This window comes from Cupressus sempervirens, chromosome 7 (assembly GCF_028749045.1).
Source record: "Cupressus sempervirens isolate cs-2001-9-10 chromosome 7, ASM2874904v1, whole genome shotgun sequence".
Classification (NCBI taxonomy): domain Eukaryota; kingdom Viridiplantae; phylum Streptophyta; class Pinopsida; order Cupressales; family Cupressaceae; genus Cupressus; species Cupressus sempervirens.
Window position 1 is genome coordinate 597558635 of NC_143124.1, and position 12438 is coordinate 597571072.

At 33.7% G+C, this 12438-nt stretch overlaps 1 protein-coding gene across 1 annotated transcript in view; it reads right to left on the reverse strand.

Moving 5' to 3' along the window:
- LOC149548151 (AmmeMemoRadiSam system protein B) overlaps window positions 1–7811 on the reverse strand; it is a 108925-nt gene extending 101114 nt beyond the window's left edge. The window contains exon 1 of the mRNA XM_089792178.1: window positions 7639–7811. Within this exon, the coding sequence (XP_089648304.1) occupies window positions 7639–7690 (52 nt within the window). The 5' untranslated portion in view covers window positions 7691–7811. The remainder of the gene's footprint in view (window positions 1–7638) is intronic.
- Window positions 7812–12438: the final 4627 nt, after the last annotated feature.

Here is a 12438-nt window from a genome sequence, read left to right on the forward strand (position 1 = left end):
TAACAAAACATATAGAGTCGGCCAAATACATTTTTGACAATTATTTTAGAAATTTTGGGTAGCCCAACTTCAGAAGGCCATAACTCACGAACCGTTGCTTCGATTGGCTATTATAACCACTTTTCAGAAACACCATCTCTTGATCTATAAACTTTAAACAGCGCTAACGCTCTTCCATCGAGTTTTTGGACCTCATTCGGGCATTATAAGGCCTCCAACGGTGAGCTTGAAAAATTTTCTGCAAACTTTTCCACCAAAAATTTGCAATAACTTCTCTGATACTTAAGTTGGAGCAATGAGATTTTTATGGTAGGCATATATCTCTAAAATGAACCTTCCTATAGAAAATGAGAACATTCTAAGCTCATATGACAAACTTACTAAAAATAGCAAGTTCCCATAAATAGTAACCACCTTGTCTACTAGTCCTTATTAAAATAAAAAAGACTAAAAATAAAATATTTTTGAGTGATGCAACATTGCCCTTACACCCAGGATGCTCCTGCATCAACATCACAACCATACTACTTCCCATTAGTATGACTCAACCTTATGCCAACAACACGGATCTACTAATTACTAGCCACCCCTCAAACCACAATAATAAACTCACACTATGATTTTCTTTACCACTATGGGAGCTATGCCAACCTTGAATGTCAAGGGAGTTTCAGATGAACCACTTTGCTTCCTCTTAGGATCTCCCAACTTAGCCTTTTTTGACATTGGATATTCCATATTGAGTGTTATCAAATCTTCCATATTGATCAATGATGGCTTAGAAAAATCCTTTGACTTAAACAAAAACTAAGACATTTAATGTGATAACCTTCCAATCTTCATTAACAAATGCTATTGCTCTTTGTTAGTGGCAGGGTTCTGTATTTTGTCTTATGCCTTTAAATTTACCATATACGGTTCTCTCTATTACGAAGTAATTTGTAAAAATCTTGCTTATTATTAACAGAGATTGAGAGGTCATTATATACAAAAGAATGGAATGATGTTTCCTTAAAAAACGATCATAAAGAATAGAAACATTCTATTCTAGCTAAAAGAAAACTAAAAAAGCTATAGCTAACTATAGCTAACTAAATATTAAAAACATTCTAATATTTACACTAGATTACAAATAGATTACCATTAACTAATAATAAACGATTATCTATTATCATAATACCCTCCCTTAATGGTTAATCTATCTACAACACCAAATTGTCCTCTGAATTTGACAAACTTGTCAGTACCAAGAGGCTTGGTGAGAATGTCTGCAGTCTGATCTATGGTAGGAACATACTACAAATCTATTGTCTCATCTTCAACCAGTTGTCATATGTAGTGACAGTGAACACCCACATGCTTGGTTTGTTTATGGAAGACTGGATTTTGGGCTAACTTGACAACGCCTTCGTTATCAGCAGAGTAGTCGGTCTCAGTCCTGCTAGTAACATCTACATATCCTCAAGCATCCAACAAAGCCAAACAACTTCACATCCTGCCTTAACAATCCCTCTGCATTTGGCCTCCGTAGAGAAGAGAGAAACTGCCCGTTGCTTCTTACTGTTCCATGTGACTACACCGGATCTCAAACTAAACATATATCTAGAAGTTGACTTTTTATCATCAACAGAGCCTACCCAATCTGAATTTGCGAACCCACTAAGTCTAGGATTAGAACTTCGAAAGTACAGAAGTCCATAATCTGAAGTGCCCTTCACATAATGAAGCACACGCTTTGCGGCCATCCAATGATCAGCCTTAGGAGCTATCATAAAGCATAAGATATAACTAACTGCAAAGCTGCTATCAGGCCTAGTAGCAAAGAGGTAGATGAGGTTGCCTACTAGTTGCATGTATGTAGCATCATCAACGGAAGGAGAATCAAACTTTGCAGATAACTAGATGCAAGCTTGCAATCTTGCATGAGAAATTTGTCTAACAAAGCCCTGACATATTTGGACTGAGAGATAAAGATACCAGAAGACTGTTGCCAAACCCCAACACCTAGGCAATAATGCATGAGCCCAAGGTCAGTCATATCAAAAGGGTGGCATAAATTCTGTTTGATTCTCTAAACCAAAGATGTCGAACTGCCAATGATGATCAAATCATCCACATAAATAACCAGAAGGATGATGTCACTGTCAATAGTCTTGATGTACAAATTTGAGTCTAAAGAACTCCTCTTGAAGCCTTGATCACTGAGGTACTTATCAATTTTTAGATACCATGCCCGAGGGGCCTACTTCAAGCCATAGAGAGATTTTACCAATTTGAGAACTTGATGGTCTTTACCAACAACCTTGAAACTAGGAGGCTATCATGTAGATCTCTTCATGGAGATCACCATTCAGGAAAGCACTCTTGACGTTCATCTGATGGACCTTCTAGCCAAACTGAGCTATCATGGGTAGGAATAATCTAATGATGCTCATCTTTGCAGTCAGAGCAAAGGTTTCCTCATAATCAATGCCCTGACGCTAAGAAAAGCCCTTTGCAAACAAGCTCTATACTTATCCAAAGTACCATTTGATTTGTATTTGATTTTGTAAACCCATTTGCAACCAATAGGTTTCTTCCCTAGTGGAAGATCAGAAAGGACCCACGTATTATTCTTCAGCAGGCTCTGGTGTTCAAATGTCATGGCTTGTTCCCACTCTGGAATTCCTTTAGCCTCGGAGTATGTTTGAGGTTCAAACACACTCTGAATGTTAGCCATCAGAGCAAAGTTGACAGACTCTGTAGGTTCTCTTTTTCCGAGCAGTTCTCCCATCAATGAGGTCATCATCACGAAGATCAGCAAGTGTCTTAGCCCACCACTTAGGCCGAAAAAAAGAATGACCAACATTAGTATCAGGAGATGCTTGGTGATAAGGTTCCTCATTAGAAGAATCTAGATTAAACTTAGGTGAAGCATCTATAAATCAAAGTGATCCTGCTAGAGAAGTTGGAGGTGTTTGTACAGGGATCACCGGTATAACTAGAGCTACAGGAGCTACTGGAGCTCTCCCATCAGGTGGACCTAATGGAAGCCGAACTCCCAAATCATGAGCCTTCATAGGCTGATCTACTAGATCAAGAACGAGAGAAACATGCATGAAAGGTTCTCGCTACTCATCAAAGACTTCATCACAACTGTAGATGAGACGAGATGTCTCAACATTGATCAAGCGGTAGGCTTTGTGAAGACTATTGTATCCAGCAAGCATGCGTTTCTGAGTCTTGGCATCCAACTTGGTGTGTGACGCATCAGGGATCCAAAAAAAGAAAGGGAGCCAAAAACCTTTAAGTGATTGATTTTGGGCTTGTGACCTGATCAGGCCTCTTCCAGAGTTTTACCTTTGACTGCCACTGCGGGTGACCGGTTCAAAAGATAAAGTGCAGTGTTGATTGCTTTTGCCCAGAACTTCTTCGGAACATGTCTGTGTTCGAGCATGGATCGAGCCATCTCAGTGATTATCATGTTCCGACGTTCAATTACACTATTCTGTTGTGGTCTGTGGGGTGTGGTTAACTGGTATTTGATGCCATGAGTATCCAAGAAGCTAGATAAATCATTACAACAAAATTTCCCCCCATTGTCTGATCTAAGAGTAATAATAAATTTTCTAGACTCTTTTTCAACTAAAGGTTTAAACTTCTGAAATACAGGAACTGCATCTGATTTCTTTTTAAGGAAATACACCCACATTTTTCTACTGAAATCATCAAAAAAAAAAAGAAAATACCTGGACCCAAGAATAGAAGGAATGGCCATAGGGCCGCAGATATCATCATGAACAAGCTGAAGTACCTAAGAAGCTCACTATGGATCGCCACTGGTGAAAGGTGTGCGATGTTGCTTCTCAATCTGGCATGCATTCACAAACTCCAAGCTACTGAGTCTGAATCTTTGGCAATCCAAGGACAAGCTCTTCCCGAGCAAGCTGTGAGAGATAATGCACATTTAAGTGCCCGTATCAGTGATGCCAAAGTGTGCTAATAGAAGACCGCCGAGCAACCATATCTAAGTCCCTAGAATCACCAAAATCAATAAGTCAGAAAAGACCATGATCCTCAAGACCCACTGCAACAGTAGACTGAGTCGCCCAATCAATGATGGTGTATTGATGTGAACTGAAGGTGACATCCAAATGTGGAGAATGTCGCAGTAATTGACTGACTGAGAGTAGATTTAGTTCCATCCCTGGAACGTAGTACACATCGAGGAAAATGAGATTCCTCCCAGCACACTAAATCTAAATGTTGCCTTGGCCGACAACAGTGTACTCTTCTCCACCATCAAAATTAACAAAGTCTAAATAAGGTTGGTAGTCAGTAAACTAGTCTCTGCGGTGAGTGAAATAACGAGAGGCATCTAAATCAATGTACGAGGGAGACAACTTCACATGATCTGCAAGTCTTTTAGCCATGAAGGCATAAAAGGCAGATTCTATCTGCTCAATGTGCTATGCACTGTTCGCTTTGGGCTACGAACCTGATTGCTTAGATTGTGCAACTAAGCGTTTCCGACATTCAACTTTCATGTGCCCAAACATATGGCAATAGTTGCATTGAATATTCTTCCGAGAGTCATCTGATGTTGGAGCAGAAGACTTCTATTAAGATGGCTGTTGAAACTTGCCTTTATACTTCTAAAAGGATTTAGCAACAAAGGCTTGCTCTGTAGAGGTGCAGTTGGAACTGCTACTGAACTATTGTTTCCACCGATCTTAATGAAGCACAAGTGTACAGAGATCGGTGAACTTCAGATCAACACCAGAATATGTGATGTTGAGAGTCGATAAAGTGCTCATAGGACTTTGGTAAACTCCGAAGGCTGATAACCACAATATCCTCTTCCTCCATCTTGCGACCGATGGCAAGCAACTAATTACGAATTTCCTAAATCCTATTCAAGTGTGCCTAGAGCGAAGTTCGCTCATCCGTGATAGTAGAAAACAGAGTATTCTTCAAAAGAAAGCTCTTCTTTTGTCAGAAGTCTCATGAAGACCTTTGAGATGTGTCCATATCCCGAAGTTGTCTTGCAGGATGGAATCTGAAAAAGTTGATCATCAGCAACGAATAATTTGAGAAGCATCACCACCTCTCGATTATTCAGATCCCAAGTATCTTAATCAATACAAGGAGCAATCGGATGCTTCGTAACACCCAGAACAAGTTGATCAATATTCCAATATTCAAAAATTGTGACGATCCGCTGTTTCCAAGTGCCATAATTTTGACCATTGTATTTTGAGTTGTGCTCAAGCAAAATGTTTGTTAGAGATGCCATGGCCCATTTTTCAATGAAAAAACATGAAAGTCTGTGAAGGCACATTCTTCGAGGCAAAAAACAGAAGACCCAAAAAAATTGAAGGATGACCCAGAAGAGAGCTTGAAAAACTCAAAAAAAATATGTTCTCAATTTCTAGATCCGCTTGCTCGAAAATCGAGGCACCCAGAAAAATGAACGACAACCCAATTGAGCTATTGAAAAACCCACCAAGAATCTATAATCAAAAAAATCTGAGGTTAAAAATTAGGGTCTCGAAGAATACCCTAGTCGACAACCATGAAAGCTCAGTTTGTAGAAAAAATGGAGTTCTGGAGACCAAAAACTTTCGATCTAAGGTCGTTAATGCGCGGTAGTGCATAAATGACACCAGAGATTGGTGTTTGGAGGCACGATCAACAATCAAAGACAATGAGAAATGGCTCTGCTTGGATGCGAGCCTTGTGATCACACCGTGATCAGAGGTAGTCACATGCGTGGAGTTCACTAGCAACCTAGGGCATCTCTTAGCGTTTGCAGAGAGTAGAGACAAAAAAATGTCACCAAGCAAATTACGTGACCAAATCTCATTCGACCAGACCAGGCTAGCGATTTTCAGTGCACAGATCCTCAAACCCTTGCCATGAACCAGGGGAGAATAGAAGCAAGGATCAAGGATTTTGATATGAAAAAGCAAGAATCACAAAAAAAAATTGAAAATGGATTTTGATTCTTTCGAAGAAGAAATTATGATTTTCAAAAAAAAAAATTAAAAATAGCTCTAATACCATATCACGAAGTAATTGGTAAAAATCTTGCTTATTATTAACAAAGACCGAGAGGTCATTATATGCAAAAGAATGGAATGATGTTTCCTTAGGAATTGATCATAAAGAATAGAAACATTCTATTCTAGCTGAAAGAAAGCTAAAAAAGCTACAGCTAACCAAATATTAGAAACATTCTAATATTTACACTAGATTACAAATAGATTACCATAAACCAATAATAGACGATTATCTATTATCATAATACTCTCTTCCTAGAGCTTTCTATTGCTAGCTAGTATATTGTCCAGTCCTATTGACTTGCTTTTGGCCATCCATAAACATTAACATAATTTCTTTGTTATAGATTGTTTCCTTGCAGATTTGTGTCACAAATAATATGGTGCAAAAACACCTAATCTTCAAAAGCTTGCCATCAATAGTTTATCTCAGCATTATAGCACTTTTTTGGTGAGTGCAATTCAATCACATTTGAAGGTATTCACACCACGAAGTGCAACAGGTTCTTGGTTGACTCAAAGGTGGCCAAATGACCTTGTTTTGGTATGGTACAATTCTTATTTGCACACCCTAAAGATGGAGTGGAGAGACACACAATGTTGTTGATCCTAATGACATGGATCAATATTCAAATTGGATCACTAATGATGTGTAGGTGGAGCCTCTCTTCTCTAAGGATGAGATTGTTGATATTGACAAAGAAAAGTCAGAGTGGGCAACAGATGTGATGGCACAAGTGGAGGTGGAAGGCAAAAGTTCAAGGCATCAATTATGGCTTCATTAGATGTGGCTGCACAAGTTCAAGGCATCACTAGTTAAGCTAACCCAAAACTAGTTATAAAAAAACTTCAAGCATTTAATGTGTCAAGGGATTACAATTAAGGTGCCTAGAACAGAAGATTTATATGTATACAAGAAGATCATAATTTGAACTTCTAGATTCACACCACGCAATATTTAATGTAGTAAATATGAAAATAGATCAAATGTGTGATGCGGCCTTGTTAAAAATCGTCAGAATAATATAGACTATAACAATGACGGAGCATATATAACACAAAATAGTTACATACATGAAATATCAATTTCTCTCAAATATTATTTGGAATTAAAAGATAGTTTTCAGGCAACAGAAAACGTAATCAGCCGGACCTAGAAGACTATAGAAACAAGTAGGACAGAACAAAATCAAAATAAAGACTAAACCCTGATAGTCAGATAATTGACGTTGCTGGCTCAAAAAAGGGTTCAATTTCCATAGTGAGAAATAAAAGATGAATCAAGATGCAAGTTTTAGGTGAATTTGACAAAACTATTCATGACACACAGACTCGTGAAGATTGTTTTCTCTCAAACACCACATTAAGTTCGACTCCCCAAAAGTCCAAATTAACGATTAAGGCTGATTGTTAGCTCCCAGTAGTTTTGGTATCTTAATAGTATGCCGAATCAAAAACTGATAAACAAACATCTTAGCTGAAAAACATGATTAGAGTTGTATCCAGTTATTTTGAGAAGGATTGAAATGTTGAATTAGATGGAATAAGAATTGAATACCATTATCAGTTTGAATTAGATGGAATAAGAATTGAATACCATTATCAGTGTACCAAGACCCAGCGTGAACAGCTCGCCTTGCTCTCTCCATGCTCGTGCTTCTGTTCCCAATTTTCCACACGGCGGGAATGCTACGCAACCATCAACCCCCAAAAGGCAGAATATAATATATGCCACAGGGGACCAAAAAGAAATCACAGTGCTTTAAGAATGAAGAAAGAAAGATCGAGGGAATCCGCATTAATTTGGTCACGACGCCTCGATGTCCCCATCACAGCTCTCCACTACCTAATTGAAATGAAAATGACACACTCCCATTTCCAAAACAAGACATGGTACTTGTGTCTAACGCATAATAGTTGTAGAGGTGTAGAGGAGTGAGAATAAGGTCAAATAGTTCTAAATTAATATTGTGAATGCATTCATTTTTGCCTAGAAATACACTTTCGATCTATAAGATGGCTCATATTTTGTCGTTAAATTTTTGCGTTATATTATTATATATTTGAGCATTTAAGCCCAAGAATAAGAGGCCAAAGTCCCCAATATGGCACTAACTACCTAATATCATACTACGATCTATACATATGCTTTGGACAAATTTGCACCTTCTACATTGACAACTTAAAATATGTGCAATGAGGAAAGTTATCCATACCAATATTTAAATTATAGAACTTGAAGAAGTGATGAAGCATTTGGAGTATCACATTATATGTGTAAGCATGTTATTCATGCTACTAGAGAATAATAAGTAGTTGAAAAAACTCTCCCAACGATCAATACATATAAATTTGATGTTGATGAATAAATATGATATAATAAATAAGAAATAGAATATAACAGTTTAATTTTAATACATAGTTTATAAAAACTTAATAATAATTTATATATATTTTAGAATTGAATTATTTCTTTTTTGTAGTTATTTCTTTTAGTATTTTTTTTTTATGTAAAATATAATTATTAATTTAATATTAAAATATATATTTAAGTTTTAAATGTATTTAAACTAAATGATAAATTGTTTAAATATAAAATATTAATAATAATAAATTATATAATTTACAAATTGTAATACTTATAATTATACATATTACAAACACTATTATAAAATATAATTAAAAAATAATATTGTTTAATTTATTTTTACAAAAGTAAAATAATAGTAATAATTTAACTACTTTTATTAAAAAATCAAAGTTTAAAAAAAAATTAGAAATTCAAATACAAAGATATAACATATTGAAATTATATTGTTATTGAGAATTAATATTGATTAGACATGTTGTGTGAGGTGGAAGATAAAACGATTTTTGAAAAAAAATCTTATCAACTTGTCACAAATGTGGAAAAGATAAAGTTGTAATTAATACATTCGTTAATGCAAGATGAAGTTGTTAGAAAATATTTGTATTTTTGTTGAGGAAAATTAATTTTCTCCCCTACCAAAAATAGTATGGACCAATAGAATGAATGAAGAATGTGATTTATAAAATAATGAAAAATTAGAAAAAGATATAAACATTTGAAGTTTCATATAATGTTTTAAATTATTTGATTTGATTGGTCAGTGTTAATGTCATATTAGCACTGACATGAATGCATAAGTATTCCTGCCTACGGTAGGAACTAAAAAAAAAGGCCATTTATGGTGTGATATATATGTACTAAACAATACTAGTTAAACGAGTTTTCTAAAAAATTGCAAGCTCTTTATTCTGAGCTAATGGTAGAAATTTTGATGTGGCTTTAAAATCTAATATATTTGTATTTTCAAAATCTAAATAAGTTGTGACATATATTTAGTAGTAGTGTGAAATTATTGTTGTATTTGTCTTAGTTTAGTACTATTCTTTTTACTTTTTATAATTAGTGAATTAGTTTTGAACATATCAACTTACTAAATTTTAACTTTTGTAAAGCTTACAATTTTTTATCAATGTAATATATTTATTAAAAATAATTTATCTCTATTTTAATTGGTTCAAAGCATTAGTGTTATAGGACCTCTTTTTGGAGGTCCCTCTATATTGCATTTTTAATTAGTAGATTTTCAGGGTTTTCTCTCAAATAATAGAATTTGTGGATGAAACTATATGTATATTAACCTTACTTTTACATTTTCTCCAAAATCATGCTTAAAATTAGATTTTGAAAACACTATGTTTCTACTATAGCTACCAAGTATTGTTATTTATTAAATTACAGTCCAATTCTTTGTGTAGGGTGGAAATATTATAAACATAATAGAAACAAAAATTATTTTGCAACAAATCTTTTAAAAAAAATTGAATTGATATTGTTAATCATGATTTTCTTTTTTTTTTAACTATTGAAATATAAATTTTTCAATTAACAATAAATTATCACATCTTTTTAATATTTCACTCACTTTGCCACACTAAATGATAGTTAGTCAATATAATACTATCATTTTATTTAGTTGATATTAGTTGATAGGTTATTTGTAGGAGTTTTATTCATTAAAAAAATTTATGCCATAAAATTGTCTCTTTTTCACTATTTTCTTTTTGTTATTCTTTTAATCTTACAAAATACTATTCCATTTTCTTCTATTATGTAGTGCCTGCCCCTAGGTCACATTTTGATTATCATTGTCAAACTCTTTTAAGGCTAGTTTTATGTTGATGATTATTAGTCCCTACCTTTTAAGGCAGGGATTAATGTTTTTGGTGGCCCCTCTCGCAATTAATTTTTTGGCTAAGCATATGTCATATTTCAAATACGTAAAGGTTATATTTAAAAATTGTTTTCATGATGAAAAATGTTACTTTTCGATTGGTCAATGGCTAATTTCCTGGGGATTAATCGATTTATTGGGAACAAGAAAATGACGAAAAAAATGCTATCACAAAAAGGCTGGAAGTGATAGTGCAGCAGATACATTTATGTATGTGACGATGGAAGTGACAGCCGGGGAAGTCAGTTTGATCAAATGTATCCTCTGCGGTTCTGCCCGGGAAGAGAAGGCTTATATTGCCCCCCCTTTTTTTCCTATACACTTTCCTTTGACACATAGGTCAAGGAATTCCAAAGTCTAAAAAAACATTTAATAACTTAACATATTACATCATTGGCCACACAAAAATATTTTAGAATTCTGATTTTATTTAGATTTATGTATTTTTCAATTATAATACAATACATGCAAGTACCTGCAAGCAATTGAATTTATATGGTATGATGTAATATGACAATTTTAGTAAAAGTTTTTCAAATTAATATTAAGTTATTCTATTTTAAAATGATTCTTAAAAGTTACAAATATTTTTAATTATAATACAAAGTTTATTTTTTAAAATTTAATGTTAAACTATGTTAAAATGAGAAGTGCTCAATATTAGAAGATTTCAAGATGATAGTGATATAACATCAGTTTAACATAATTGTTGCAAGCACAGGAATATATCTTTCTTTTTTGCTGGTTTGAAGTGCACTATGCATATAGTTCCCCTTTTTTCAAAGATTTGTAAGAGGAATGATCAACTAAGTTGCAAATGTTTAAAACATAGCATCTACATCATAGAGATATTTTTCATGGATTTAAGCAAATATTAGAAAGTGGAAATGTAAACAAAATATGAGGTTTGAAGAGCTTAAATAAGTCCAACAATTAATAAGGATATTATCTAAATTATGTAAAATAATATTCAAAAGAAGAAATGATATATTTTGAATATATCACAAACAATGTTTAAGAAAATTAGTAATAAACAATTTGAATATCCAAGAACAATAATAACAATATTTTGACTATTATTTCACTTAGTATAAAATTATGGAAAAAATCAAAGAAACTATTATTAAGTTATTAACTTTTAAACAAAATATAAATCAAAAACATTAATTTCCAATTACTTATGTTTATTTGAACAAACTTACTTAGTTACATAGTCATTTCAATTTCAACATAGTAATTAGATTTTAATCGTCATCATTACTTCCACTTCATCACAAGGCAGGGACTCAAGCTCTACAAGAGCTCTTGTTGGTAACATTGTTCTAAGATTATCAGATATTGTTTCAGATTCAGTTGATATATGATGAGATTACTTAGTACTTTATATTTCATGTGTGCATGATGATTATTATATTGTTTCCAACTATTGATGATGATTAGTTAGATGATTTATTATCACATGTGTTTTCTTATGGATACTTACCCCATACTTGCATGTGTATGGTGTGCGTGTTTGTTTTCTATTTGTATGGCATTTTTGATATGGTTAAGGAAGGGAGTCGTAGTCACCTGCTAGTCGGGATCTACACGATGCACCACTTCATGTTATTGCCTATTTAGTTTAGTATATATTGTGCTTGTACATGTGCATGCTTTTTATGCAAGTTGGAGGTACCGGGTATCGACTTCCCTGAATTTGCTAGGATGAGCATATCCTATCACATTATCTCAATGGTAAGAGAGGAGAGATGAATTCTCAAGTCCAAATCTCAACCCTTTAAGCCATTTGTCCTAATTGAAAATTAGGGCAAGTATCTGAGTTGAATACCCTCCGAATACGTTGGATGATATAATTCGTGATATTAACCCTTTTGGTTTGATTTTGTATGTATTTTGGCTATGATGGGTTTTCGCATTTTACTTTATGAGTCTTTGGAGTATTTTCTATTAATTAAGCCCAATTAAAAGATTTAATTAATGGTTTAATTTAATGAAAAATTAATATCATATTTTAATATTTATTTTATTTAATTAATTGGAAAATTAATTAAATAAAATAATTAAATTTGAAGATAAAAGTTATAATTTGAAATTTGAAATGTGATAATATTTATTTAATAGTAATATATTTAGAG